At 39.8% G+C, this 14,517-nt stretch overlaps 1 protein-coding gene across 2 annotated transcripts; it reads right to left on the bottom strand.

Annotated features, from left to right (window-relative positions):
- Positions 1–1,301: 1,301 nt before the first annotated feature.
- Positions 1,302–5,361, bottom strand: PMP2 (peripheral myelin protein 2). 2 transcript variants are annotated; one of them, XM_084799906.1, is made up of 4 exons: positions 5,235–5,361; positions 3,972–4,144; positions 3,717–3,818; positions 1,302–2,278 (listed from the first exon to the last, which is right to left on the bottom strand). In XM_084799906.1, the coding sequence occupies exons 1-4, from the start codon at positions 5,305–5,307 to the stop codon at positions 2,228–2,230; spliced, it is 399 nt and encodes a 132-aa protein (XP_084656032.1). In that variant the 5' UTR covers positions 5,308–5,361; the 3' UTR covers positions 1,302–2,227. The 2 variants fall into 2 exon arrangements, with proteins under 2 accessions (XP_084656032.1, XP_084656033.1); XM_084799907.1 differs by having other exon boundaries at positions 3,767–3,818.
- Between the last annotated feature and the right edge of the window lie 9,156 nt (positions 5,362–14,517).

Genomic DNA, 14,517 nt, shown 5'->3' with positions numbered 1-14,517 from the left:
CTACTCTGGTCATACTTAGCTTTATTATCCACTGATAATTCTTGCTTGAGCCAATATTTGACATGGTCGTTGAAAATAATGCTTGTTTTCCAAAATCCCTTCCACATTTGCCAGCTGGCACATGCGTTCTCCACCTCCTTTCCATCTTCTACCCACCATATATCTGTTATCTAGCCATGAGGTAAGCATAGAGTCTTGGGTTCCTCTTTTATCCAATGATTTACCACTCATGACGATAATTTATGATTTTGTGATTCTTAATGATTTTTGAACTTGTGATTTATCAAATATTTTACACGCAAACTGTCCCAAGTTTCACCCATGAGAGTTTGTGGTCAGGTAACACACTTCTACCATTTGTTTGAGTAGTTTTGATTTTTAGTATATAAAAAAAATAATTGAATGGTACAGCACCTGTTCTGGTGTGGAATAAGGCATGTCTCCAGTGGAATTTTGTTCCTTTTAGTGAGAAATGTCATTAGAGATCAATCCCGGAGTTCTATGTGTGCTCACATTTCTGAGGTATCTGCAGTTCTAAACTCTTTTTGGAGATGAAACTAGAAGCCTTCCAGCATGTGTATACATACTTAAACACGTATTAGGCTCATGCCTAATTAGGCACATGCATATATACATCGTTATGTATGTATAGTCATATCTACTTATAAACATACACAGAGCTTAGAAAGCATATTAGTCAGACTTGGTCACAGTGACAAAAAAGCTCATAGGAACAAGGTCGGGGAGGATTTATTTGGGCTGGTAGTTTCAGAAGTCAGAGTTCAAAATGCTTAGGTAGTTACCTTGGTTCTGGCCCTGTGGTGCCACAGACCATCATTACAACTGGACTGTATGGCAACCCAAACTCATGGAAGACACGAAGTGTAAGAAGAGGAAGGTGGCTAGGGCTAATCTTTAAAGGCAGGGCTCCAGCCATCTGCTTCCTCTATCTAGGCTCCCCCTGCTAAAGTTTTGTACCATCTCCCAAGATAGCACCACCAGCCTGTAACACACGAGCCTGTGAGGGACACTGCATATTCACCCCATGATGGAAGCCATGGATTTACACAGATTCCATTGCAGTTCTTCATGATCTTTCTTCCAGACTCTCTTGTTCCGTACTTTGTATACGCCTCCTTCCACTGTGAAAATCTGATTGCCACGAACAATCACACAATTATCCTTCACTCAATCATAGATTACAGTTTTATTCTTACACAATCACAGTAGCCCCCTCAGATTCAGTCATTTTACGACTAGTTATCTATCTAAAACCAAAGAGGCGATATGTTCACAAACTCTTGTACAAGAACATAACAGCTTTATTCGTCATATACAAACACTGGTTATAACCCAATTGTCTCAAGAGAAGGACAGATAACTAAAACGATACGGTTATACAATGGACTAATACTCAGCAATAAAAAGAAACAAATTACGACTAAATGAAACAGTCCGGATGAACCTGGAAAACATCATGCTAAGTTTCAAAAGGCAAAGAGAAACGAATGCGTGAGGGCTGGTTTGATTTTAGACAAAGCCAATCTAGGAAAAATTCACTACTGTCCTTGCTTCTGGTAGGTTGTGGCAGAACCAGGTATGACCTGGGGAGGAAGATGAGGAAGCTTTCTAAGACTAAGGAAATGTGTTCATCTCACTTTGGATGCGCAAGCACGTAGGTACACACATTTGTCATAATATCTGTGTGTCTCATTGTCTGCGCATTACAAAACTTTGGCCAAAGTGTAGTAGTGGCTGCTCCTGTTGGTTGAAAGTAGAGCACTCCAACCCCAATTTAAGATAGCTCATCTTCTTGTATTTTTTTTTTTAATTTCTCCTGCCTCATAACTGTCCAGGCTCCTAGAGACATTTATCACTGCCCAGAACAATGCTATTACTTTTAAAGAACATATTTGATTGCTTCTTTTTATCATTATTTCAAACAGTATGAGCACAGCCCAGGCTGTCACTGAGCAAACAGAGATTTTCATAGAAAATGTCTTGGTGTCTAGTCAATACAGAAAGATTAACATAGTAAAGACATGGATGGAAATGGAAAACGTCCACATTAACATTTTAGGTTAATCCTCAATTTAAAGCTTTGCCTATTGGACAAATTAGGACAAATACAATAGCCAGACAAACCAGCAGCAGTAGACTCAGGTCTTGCTGAGTAATTTCCAATCTTAGATGGCCAAACACCATTTGAATGATCCATTGATTTTTCTCAGGCCTTCTCATAAATTCTGGTGCAGACCACACCCTTCATCATACATTCCTTAAAAGAGAACACAAGTCAGAGAACAGGGCATTTGCCATAAAATAGCAGTTCACAATAAGATTACATTTAGAAAGGAATAAAATATCTCTTTGCAAGTTTCTAGTCATCCACAATTACCATAGAAATTTGCAAAAAAAAAAAACTTTTGAAGTCAATCTATAACTACTATCCATGATTTTTTTTATTAAACAGCAATTTTATCCATAGCTTAGATGAATTTATATGCAAGAAAAAATTTAACAGTTATAATGCTTAAAGCTGGCTGTAAGCTTTGTGGGAGTTAAAATCATCCATCCCAAAGACAAAGCAAACCTCCAGGCACATCTGTGAGGGAAGCGTCTACATTGAGTTAATTAAGGTGTGAGTCCTGAAGACCTGACATAGGCTGAAGTAGAGAAGTGCCTTCCATGCACTAAGGTCTTAGAACTGGTGTTCATCTTTCCGTGCATCCTGATATCCATGACAACCAGCCTTCCTTGCATCCTGATATCCATGACAACCAGCCTCAAATACCTGTCCTCATGCCTTCTGTGCCTTGATGGGTGGCATTTCCTCTAACTGCAAGTCAAAATGCATCATCTCTGAAGATGCTTTTTAGCTGGTTTTGATCACAAGGAGAAGAGTGGCTAATATAAAAGCATTTTCCACATTTGCTTTGCCCAAAGAGCAGTCAAATAAACTCCCTAAGAAATAGTTGGCTTGGTTGATCTATAATGGGGCCTCATGTTAGAACAAAGCATGAGAAGATTGTATTCAGAGTGTGTGTTATGTAGCAAGCACAGAGCCAAGGCCTGGAAATATCCTTAGAGTCCATCTTGTGGACTCTTTTCCTCATTCTGATCTGAGCTCTCCAGAGCTCAGAGCTTAGGCTGCATTTTTTAGATTGTTTGGTGTAAGTTTCTATGGACTACTGAAAGTAAAGTGCTTTTACTACAAATATTCTATAATCAAGCATGCCACGGTTTTATTTTACTTTGGAAGTATAGGCTTTTTCGGTTGTAAGTTAAACAAGTTACATTTATCAATATTTTCATTAGCTTTATTATTTAGATAATATCACTTAAAAAGCCTGAGCTAAGGGGATGCAGGCTATCCTAATAAGACCTGATAGGCTGTGCTCAGATGGTGAGGGAGGAACCCCATCCCCCCAACACCATCAGAGGACTAAGGGAGGGGAACAGGGAACAAGAGGGAAGGAGGGTAGGTAAGGGAGGATACGAGTGAGGGGGTAACAATCAGGATGTAATATAGATAAATTATAAATAAATCAATCTGAAAAAACAATCTTGAGCTAATATGAATAGGCCCCAATCATGAAAATTTTTTATAGCTTTTCACTTGTTCTAAAGAACAAGAAACATTTTAAAAAGAAACAAGCCTAGTCAGCTTATTTCTACAGCATTGTTTCTGTCTTGAGAGCTGGGCACATTCTTACCACTACCATTTTCCCATCCAGCAACTTTCTCTTTATGGTTGTCTCTTTACCATCCCATTTCTGCACTTGCTTCAGGGAGCCTCTCTCCAGCGTCACGATGCTCTACAAAGACAAGTTCATGTAACTACTTCTGTGACAGAGATCTCAACAAGGCACATTCATTCCCACCCCCCTGTCAATCTTGGAAAGGATAATCCTGGTTCTCAATAGTCAACTGGAACATCTTTTAGGAAAAAAAAAACATTACATTATTACCTTGGTCTTTCTGTTGTCAGCTGTGGTTTCTTCAAACTCCTGGCCCAGCTTGAAGGAAATCTCTGTATTTTTAAAGGCACTTTCAGTTCTTATGGTCATATAATCCCCTTTCTTGCTGATGATTACATTGGGCTTGGCCAAATTTCCCAGTTTTCTGTTGGCCAAACCCACGCCTGAAAAGCAAGGCAATGTCAGATTGTGTAGGGGGAGGCAGCATATCCAAGGGACAATGGTCGAAGTGATCTGTGTTCAGTGATACCTTCAGGGAGTAATGGCGGGGCTTCCTACCAAGGGCTACCACCCTTGTTTCAACAATATGCGAGAATGCACGTTAGTGACACAAGCATTTTAGAGCAGTATTACAGCAACGATGCCTACAGAGTTTGCAACATAAAACTGTTTACCTGCAAGAGCTCAGCTTGTCCGCTTCAGCACACCAGTGCTACCCTCACCATAAAATAAGTCACTTCAGATTTGTATGAAGCATTAAAGAAATTTTCATTTGTATTTGCAAACATTATAGCTGTTTTCAATGAGACTGTCTCCCCTCCACACACACCCTTTCTATAATATCATCTCTTTCAATAAGGAGCTATGGGTATACAGACCAGCCCCCATCAGATCCTTGATAGACATTCTGTAGTTCCGAAATATGCCTTATGAGAAGGCAAAGTAAAACAACCCATCTGTCACTCTTCTCTGTCTGCAGTTACTGTCTCAGCACTGGGATGGGCGGATGGCAGTGTGGCTGAGTTCGAACTCACTGCAGCCCCCCAGTTCTTTTGATCTCAGCAACTTCCACAGTTGCAGGCATCCTCATTTAGGGACCGTTTCATTTCTCAAGCTTCACACACTTACACGATTTACTAATAGACAAAGGAATTATCAATTTGGAAAAAAAGATTAACATTTTAAGTTGCCATTTCCTAGCATTCAAATCCTAATCTTATGACCATGTCAATTTCTATTAAACCGGCTTTCAGAGAGTCTCAGAATATGGATTCACTTAAATTCTAATATTTTAACCCAAATCTCCAATAAGAAACCTGTGATGTTGCCTTCAAATTCCATGCATTTAAATAGCTTCATTTAAGTTAAGTTCCAACAATTTATTGCCAATGAAGTGGAAGTAAATTTTATGAATGACACAGAAGATCGCACTGCAGCCCACACAACATTCCCCAGACTACTGGGGAAAAAAACACATTAGAAGGAGACTTGCATCCTTATTTAAAGGGACATTTGCTGTGGAGCATTTCTCACCCAGAGCTTTCATGTAGTCATCAAAGTGCTCGCTGGAGACAAGCTTCCAGGTACCCAGGAATTTGTTGCTCATGGTGATGGATGAGGGAGTTCAGCACAGCTCCTGTGCGATGCAGGAGATGCCTATGACACGCTGAGACTGTACCCAGTTCTTTTCAAAGAAACCCAAAGCATGTGATTCACTGAGACCCAATGGGGAAAGGCGGTGGCAGGACTGGGCGGTGAATGGCTCTTGTGTCTCAAGCTGCCTCTCCATGAGTGAGTGAAAGAAACCACCACATAACCTCCCTGTGTTTCCAAAACCATGCAAATAACTGAAATTATTGTTTGATCCTTCAAAGCATCTTTTTTTGGTTGATCTTACATTGATAGGAGTGCTTAAGTCTTTATATTATATGATCATGATTATGTGTGCATGTGCATGTGCCTGTGTGTATGTGTGCATGTGTGTGTGTGCCCACGTGCACATGTGCTAGGCATCTTGTTGACTCTCGATCCTGATTCCGTACAATTAAGAATTCTTTTTTTTCATAATGCTTTCTTATTTGGGGATTTCACATAATGCGTCCCAATCACACTCACCTCCAGTCCTCTCAGTTTTACCCTCCCCCACCCTTAATCCCTTCCCCACCAAAAAAATCCAATTTGTTTGCCCATATACTCGCTGAAGCATCCTCATCACAATTTTTAAGAATGATCTTCAATGGCTTTCTATCTCAGCTGCTACTCTTTTGGGTGGTGAGGTGGGGGTAGGGGTTGTCACAGGACTTTTAAAAGGGGGAGAAAGTCTGTGAATATTGCAATAAGAGTCTCAATTATTCTGTGGGAGAGAACTGTAGGGCTGCAGTGTGAGAATACATTCAGAGGTGAGGGTGGCTTGGCATAGTTTGCGTGTTCTGGGAGGCTGAGTGGGCGGAGCAGAGAGTCAGCCTGTCACAGCGGAGCACAGAAGTTGTATTCATGCATCAGGGCAAGAAGCAGTGCTGGGGCGTGCCCTTTGACTGTAGCTGAGATCTCATCTCTTTAAAGAGCAAACCTGGAGAGAATAATTCTGAGTTTCTATGACAACCTGGAATTTAAGGCACTTAATAAAAAACTCGCAGATTTATAGAGAGATGGTTTCCTACAAAATAATACTAATGGATGCTGACAGCTCTGTCTAGGTTGGTCCCAAGTGATGTGCTTAGTTCGCATTGTCTCAGTTCATCCTCTCAGCCCCACAGGAGACTCATGATCTGGTTGTGCCCAGCCTGGCAAAGAGGAAAACTGCATCTTGAAGCTAGACAACTTATTTCCAAAACTGAAAGTCAGAATTTAAACTAGCATTATTCTATTGTGCTAGACCCTAACCCTGGACTAGCACCTCCCAACACACACACACACACACACACACACACACACACACACACACACACACACAAGTTCTTTATCAACCAATCTGTCCCCAAACCCAAGGTGACATAAGTGGAGAAAGCTCTCTGAAATGCTATAGAAAAAACAAAAAACAACAACAAAAATAACTATAGGGGCTGTTGTGGATGACTAAAGCAGGAAGATCTCAAATTCAAGGTCATTAAGATACACAATGAGAAACTAATGTCTTTAACAGCAAAACAAAGGCACAGATGTAGTTAATATACTATTCTCTTTTTCTAAAACTTTACAAAAATGAAGACATCATCCATAACTCAAAATACTTTTGTTGTCCTTAATTCTATTAAGAAGTACAACAGTCAATGCTTAGGGTTTTTTTCTACACAAATCAGTGAAGGTTTTCACACCACCTTACCAGAGCTAAGTTTTCAGATAGATTATAGGAGAAAAGCTGTGTGGATCTCAATAGTCTCTGAGTTGAGGTTACTAATGATGGCATTCAAGATTCATAATAAGCCACATATACTCTCACAGTAGAACCCTTACAACATTGGTACAATTTTAGACCAAGAGAATAATATCTTTTAGGCAAATCCTCAATTATATCTGATTGCCAAGGTTGACCAGATGAACTTGGACCAAGAAAAGATTCTGAGGTTAATGAATGAGCCAAAGCCACAAATAGAAGCAATGGAGAAATCAGAACTGAAGCAAGCTTAAGGCATTAGGAGACTTATTAATAAATCCCCTAGAAAAAAAGCCACAGACAGAATTCTACCTTTAAAAGGGCAAGCTTGGATGCAGGCAGAGTCAAACTCTGCCAAGAGAGGGTAAGCAAGTCCTCAATAGTTCCTGCTTCACAAATATGTCTGTCAGATACTGGGCCAGAAGGCTGAAGATGGTGCTCCGGCATTATAGAGAGTTTTGGGTGACTTCAGGCAGCAGACTGTCTCTGCCGTTTTTTCATTTTGGAAGATCTAACCTGCACTTCCTGTTTACTCAGGTAATTAATTTTATTCCTTCTCAACTCTCTGATGGGATTGAAGACCAGATAGTTTAGTTTTACAATTCAGCTTAGTTGTTTAGGAGTTAAGATGTTTTTAGGTCTAGATGGATGTTTTTAGGTTGATAGAGGTGAAAAATGATAGATATTGATTTACATTCAGGATTTTAGGCTCACCAAGATAGGAAATATGTTTTCTTCAAGGTTGCCAAATACAAGTAGCCAAAACAATATGAATGTAATATTTATGTAACTCCTAACTGTTTCATGGTTCTTCTTGCTGTGTGTAGTTTACTGTATATATGTGTAATAATATAAATGTAATGTAAAAAATAAAAATAAAAACAAAATTGCCCTAGAGGAAAAGAACCAACACCAGAGCCACTGGAACTGGATGCATATGTTCAAACTTAAACTAAATTTTAGTGAAATAGATGAAGTTTTGCTATGCTGTGGACTTGATCCTTTTCCTCTCAATAATGGATTATCCATGTTAATTCCTGACACAGGTAAGATTTTTGAATCTACACTAAAAATCACACCAAAAGACTCAAAGAAAATGGATGAGGAAAATATGCTCATAAAACACGGCATGGAAATGTACTTACATACTGTTTTCCAGCTGGATTACAATTGCTCATTTTGGAAAAGAATAGATAGAGTGTTTATGATTTTCCACAATGGCATGCCTCCCAGCAATGATATTGCGTTTATATTTAAGAGATTGCTAAATGCAAAGTGCTGTTGAAGGTGTTGGCAATGCATCATTGGTTCCTGCCTTCAGGAGTCTTATACTTTAATTAGGAAGACAGTAATTAAACATCAGTTCGCAGATGGGGGCCATGGAAATGCCACTGAGGAGCCAGGTGACTGTGGCCACAAAGGCAATGCTTGGTACAGATTCATTTTCAAAATCTGTGTGTGTGTGTGTGTGAGAGAGAGAGAGAGAGAGAGAGAGAGAGAGAGAGAGAGAGAGAGAGAGAGAGAGAGAGAGAGAGAGAGAGAGAATGGGAGTGTGTGTGTGCTATAAAGCATCTGCAGAGCTCAGAGGAAAACCTTGCTTGTCACTTCGTGCTTCGTGCCTTGTTTGAGGTCCTGTCCAGTGAGCTTCCTCGGACTTTCCTGTCTCCACTAGCACTCTTGCTATAGGAATTCTGGGGTTACAGCCTTAGGCCATTGCCTCTGGCTTTTATGTGAGTCCTGGGATCCAAGCCCCAGTCCTCACATGTGCATGGCAAACACTTTACCCACTGAATCGCCTCTGCATTCCTCATTTATTTAGCTTCTTGGATGTATTCTGAGCAATAATCAGACTCATTCACCTTCAGAGAACAGTTAATTGGGCATCTGGGTTTCTGAGGCATCACCGTGGGGCCAAGTATCCAAATCTTCCTCTCTCATGCTTCATAAATACCTTTTGTGAAGTTTAAGAATGCTGAGATGAAAAATACTTTCTTAATGCAAACCACACCTTGTAGCATCCTCAGTAACCAAAGGTGCATAGACTTTTGGTTACTATGGTGATAGCTGAAGTTACGCTGTCCCAAAGGTAGCTAATAATTTTTCTCTCGTGGGATGGTAATAAAAACAAGGAAGAAGGAGCTATGAACTCTCCAAATGATGCAATTAGCTTTGTTCTTTGCTAGAATCTAATGCACTCTGGATCATCTCCAAGGGCCAGGGTAAGATTTCACCTCATTATTTCTAATAGAAAAGCTGAGAGCTGAAGGCACTCACTGGGGGCAAATAAAAAACAGAGGCATCTACATTCCAGCCTCTTCCCCTGGTCATTCCTGCATCTGCTGAGCTTCCCACAGCTCTGCTGCCTCCTTTGTCTTAGCTCTTGGGGAGAAAGTGATGTTAACATTTTCCAAATACATTCAAGTAGGCTGACCTTTCTGGAATCAGCACAAAATGCTGTCGAAGACATTTTTAGGATGCAGGCCAGCCATCTTGCTGATAAGGGGAAAAGATATCTTTAAAACAATTCACTTGCAAAATATACTGGAATGTCTGTGCATGCACATGCATGCACGTGTGTGTGTGTGTGTGTGTGTGTGTGTGTGTGTGCGCGCGTGTGTGCGCGCGTGTGTGCGTGCGTGCGTGCGTGCACGCGCAGCCTCATTAAGTGCTCTCATGGGTGTATATGGACATCTATGTGTGACTGTGGAGGCCCAAGGACAGCTTCAGGTGCTGTTCCTCAGGAGCCATCCATCAGTTTTTGGAAGAAGGTTCTCTCCCTGGCCTGGAACTCACTGTGCAGCGATCCCCAGGCTTCCCCCAGTCTCTGCCTCTCCAGTCCTGGGATTACAAGTGCATTCAGTGTATTCATCAGGTTATGTAGGTTCTAGAGATTGAGCTTGGACTCTAGTGCTTGAAAGGCAAATACTTTTATCAACTGAGCACTTGATGTCATTTCTTTTTTATGTATTTTATTAATTTATTCATATTACATCTCAGTGGTTATCCCATCCCTTGTATCCCCCCATTCCTCCTCCCCTCCCATTTTCCCCTTACTCCCCTCCCCTATGATTGTGACTAAGGGGGGCCTCCTCCCCCTGTTTATGCTCATAGGGTATCAAGTCTCTTCTTGGTGATGTCTTTTCTTTTAATTTTTATTATGATTTTATTTTTTATGTCCATAGATGTTTTGCCTGCAAAAATGTCTGTGCATCACTTGCATGCCTGATGCCTATGGATGCCAGAAGAGGGCATCAGACCCCTCTTGGAAATATAGTTGCAGATGGTTTTAAGCCACCACGTAGGTGATGGGAACAGAATGCAGGTCCTCTGAAAGAGCAGCTAATGCTCTTAACCATTCAGCCATCTCTCTAGCCCTCCTCCCCAATATACTCTCTTTTTTTTTCCTTCTTTCATTTGTTTTTTTTATAAGCTTGTTTCTTTCTAATCTGTTCACTTTACATCCCAATTATAGCCCCTTCCTTCAGCTCCTCCTGGTCCCACCTTCCATCCTTCCTCCCCTCTCCCCTTCCCCTAGTCCTCAGAAAGGGGGACCCCTTCCTCTCTGGTTGGCATTTTGATGGGAATTGCATTGAATCTATAGATCATGTTTGGTAAGATGTCCATTTTCACTATGTTAAGCCTACTGACCCATGAGCATGGGAGACCTTTCCATCTTCTGGCATCTACTACAACTTCTTTCTTCAGACACATGAAGGTTTTTTTCCATACAGGCCTTTCACTTGCTTGGTTAGAGTTACACCAAGATATTTTATGATTTTTCTGGCTATTGTAAAGGGTGATGTTTTCCTAATTTCTTTCTTAGCCTGTTTGTCTTTTGTACACATGAGGGCTACTGGTTTTTTTTTTTAAGTTAATTTTGTATCCAGCCACTTAGCTGAAGGTGTTTATCAGCTGTAGGAGTTCTCTGGTAGAATATTTTAGGTCACCTATGTACACTATCATATCATCCATAAATACTGATACTTTGACTTCTTTATTTCTGATTTGCATCCCCTTGGTCTCCCTTGTTTTAGGTAGGACTCCAAATACTATATTGGAGAGATATGGAGAGAGTATACAGCCTAGTCTTTTCTCTGATTTCAGTGGTATTGATTTAAGTTTCGCTCCATTTGGTTTAATATTGTCTATAGACTTACTGTATATAACTTTTAGTATGGTAGATAATATTTTTATGTGTTCTTGGATTCAGTTTATATGTACTTTGTTGAGTATTTTTGCACCAATGTTCATAAGGAAAATTGGTCTGAAATTTTCTTTCTTTGTTGGGTCTTTGTATGGCTTAGGTATCAAGGTGACTGTGGCATCATAGAAAGTTTGGTAATGATCCTTCTAGTTCTATTTTGTGGAATAGTTTAAGGTGTTATTAGTACTAGCTCTTCCTTGAAGGTTTGGTAGAATTCTGGACTAAGTCCATCTCGCTCTGAGATTTTTTTTTTAAGTTGGGAGACTTTTGGTAATTGCTTCTATTTCCTTAGGAGTTATAGGACTGATCTTGATTCAATCTTGGTAAGTGGAATTTATCAAGAAAATTGTCTATATCATTTAGATTTTCAAATTTTGTGGCACATATGCTTTTAAAATAAGAACTAATGATTCTTTGGATTTCCTCAGCATCTGTCATTATGTCTGTTTTTTATTCTGATTTTGTGATTTGAATAATATCTCTCTGCTTTTCAGTTGGTTTGGCTAAGGGTTTGTCTATCTTGTTGATTTTCTCAAAGAACCAACTCTTGGTTGTATTGATTCTTTGAATTGTTCTCTTTGTTTCTAATTTATTGATTTCAGCTCTGAGTTTGATTGTTTCTAGTCATCTACTCCTCTTGTGTGTGCCTGCTTTTTTTTTCCCTATGGCTTTCAGGTGTTCTGCTAAATTGTTTGTATGAGATGTCTCCAATTTCTTTATAATGACACAGTGCTATGAACTTTCCTCTTAGCACTGCTTTCATTGTGTCCCATAGGTTTAGGTATGTTGTACCTTCATTTTCATTGAATTCTAGGAAGTATTTAATTGCTCTTTATTTTATCCCTGACCCAGTTGTCATTGAGTAGAATATTGTTCAGTTTCCATGTGTGTGTAGGCTGTTTGTTATTTCTGTTGTTGTTGAAGTTCAGCTTTAGTCCATGGTGGTCTGAAAAGAGACAAAGGATTATTTCAATTTTATTCTATCTGTTGAGGCTTGTTTGGTGGTCAATTTGGGGGAAGTTTCTGTGAGGTGCTGAGAAGAAAGTATATTCTTTTGTGTTTTGGTGAAAAGTTCTGTAGATGCCTGTTAGATCCATTTGATTCATAACACCTATTAGTTTCATTATTTCTCCATTTAATTTCTGTCTCAATGTCTTGTCTATTGGCGACAGTGGGGTGTTGAAGTCTCCCACTATTGATGTGTGGTGTTCAATATGTGACTTAAGCTTTAGTAATGTTTCTTTTCATGAATGTGGATGCCCTTATATTTGGGGCATATATGTTCAGAATTGAGATGTCATGTTGGTGGAACTCTCCTTTGATGAGTATGAAGTGTCCTCATCTCTTTTGATTAATTTTAGTTGAAAGTCTATATTATTAGATATTATAATGGCTACTCCATCTTGCTTCTTGTATTTATTTGCTTGAAAAACTTTTTCCAGCCCTTTGACTCTCAGGTAATATCTGTCATTGTGGATGAGGTGTGTTTGTTGTATGCAGCAATTTGATGGGTCCTGTTTATATATCTATTCTGTTAGTTTGTGTCTTTCTATTGGAGAGTTGAGTCCATTGATGTTGAGATATATTAATGACCAGTGACTGTTAGAACCTTTTATTTTGGTGTTGGTTGTGGAACTGTGCTTATGTACTTTCTGCTTTTGTTTTTGCTGTAGCAAAGTTATTTATAGCCTGTGTTTGTTGTTGTTGTTGGGGTAGGGTGTGATGCAATTAACTTCCTTGGGTGGGAGTTTTCCTTTTAGTATCTTCTGTAGTGCTGGATTTGAGCATAGATATTTTTTAAACTTGGTTCTATAGTGTGGTTCTTCTTTTATCCATGTATGGTGATTGAAAGTTTAGCTGATTATTGTAGTCTGGACTGGCATCTCTGGTCTCTTAGGGTTTGCAGGACATCTGTCCAGGCTTTTCTGGCTTTTATGGTCTCTGCTGAGAAGTCAGGTATGATTTTAATAGGTTTGCCATTATATGTTAGTTGGCCTTTTCCCCTTGGGCTTTTAATATTTTTTCTTTGTTCTGTACATTTGGTGTTTTGATTATTCGGTGGCAGGAGGATTTTCTTTTCTGGTCTAATCTATTTGGTGTTCTGTGGGCCTCTTGTATGCTTATAAGCATCTCTTAAGTTTGGGGAAAATTTCTTCTATTTTTTTTTTAAATATTTTCTGAGCCTTGGAGCCAGGAATTTTCTCTTTCTTCAACTTCTATAATTCTTAGGTTTTGTCTTTTCATGGAGTCCTTGAATTCCTAGATGTTTTGTGTAAGGAATTTTTTAGATTTAACTTTTCTTTGATAGATGCCTTGGTTTATTCCATTGTGTCTTCCACACTTTTCTTCCATCTCTTGTATTATGTTGGGGATGCTTATCTCTGTAGTTCCTATTTTCTTCCCTGAGTTCTCCCTCTCCAGGATTTTCTCAGTTTGTGCTTTCTTTGTTGTTTTTCCATCTTTAGATCTTGAACTGTTTTGATTTCCTTCACCTGTTTATTTGTATTTTATTCCATTTCTTTATATGACTTGTTCAATTCCTTCACCCATTTGTTTGTTTTTCCTATAACTCTTTCAGTGATGTATTCACTTCCTCTCTAAAGGCCTCAAACTGCTTGTACCTTCTTATATTTCTTTAAGGATTTTCTACATTTATACTTTTATCATTTTCATAAGCATAGATTTAATGCCATTTTCTTGAGTTTCAGTTGTGTTAGGGGATCCAGTGCTACTTGCCATAGGATAACTGGGTTCTTAAGATGCTTTATTGCTCTGCTTTTTGTTGATTGTGTTTTTACTCCAGCCTTTAGCCATCTAGTTGTCTATGGTGTTGGCTGACAGATCCTGTTGTGTGCTGGAGTTCTGGGCTGTGGTGGGCGGGGTGTGCAGGAAGAGTCCTAGGCAGGAAGCTGGATGTTCCTATAGGTGCCATCCTCAGATTGTTGGGAATGGTCTTGGACTAGAGGGCGGTTCTCAGGGACTTGCCAGGGGCTCTCCTCAGCTGTATGATCCTGGCAACCAAGTGGGCTCCTCAAGAGCCCAGAGACTCTCCTCTCCTGAAGGGTAGTCCCAGAGTTGGCTGTCCAGCTACTGCCTTTCTTGCTCCAAGCTTAATGGTGCCCCACTAGCCAGTCACTGTGCTCAGTCAATGTGCTCAGACACTGTGCTCACTGAGTTGGAGAAAACAAGGTAGAAGCTGCCTGCTGGGGTATCAGAATGTATCCACTCCATGGGAAGGG

The sequence above is a fragment of the Acomys minous genome (assembly GCF_964271855.1).
Source record: "Acomys minous genome assembly, chromosome: 1".
NCBI lineage: Eukaryota > Metazoa > Chordata > Mammalia > Rodentia > Muridae > Acomys > Acomys minous.
The sequence above is the reverse complement of the archived record's forward strand: the minus strand, read 5'-3'. Positions and strand labels throughout refer to the sequence as shown.

Bases quoted from the DNA above. Each gene is read 5' to 3' on its own strand.
- PMP2 (XM_084799906.1), bottom strand. From the start codon at position 5,307: ATGAGCAACAAATTCCTGGGTACCTGGAAGCTTGTCTCCAGCGAGCAC. The intron at 4,145-5,234 runs GTGAGAAATGCT...CTTGCTTTTCAG, and splicing joins TGACTACATGAAAGCTCTGG to GCGTGGGTTTGGCCAACAGA. The intron at 3,819-3,971 runs GTAATAATGTAA...TTGTCTTTGTAG, and splicing joins CTGACAACAGAAAGACCAAG to AGCATCGTGACGCTGGAGAG.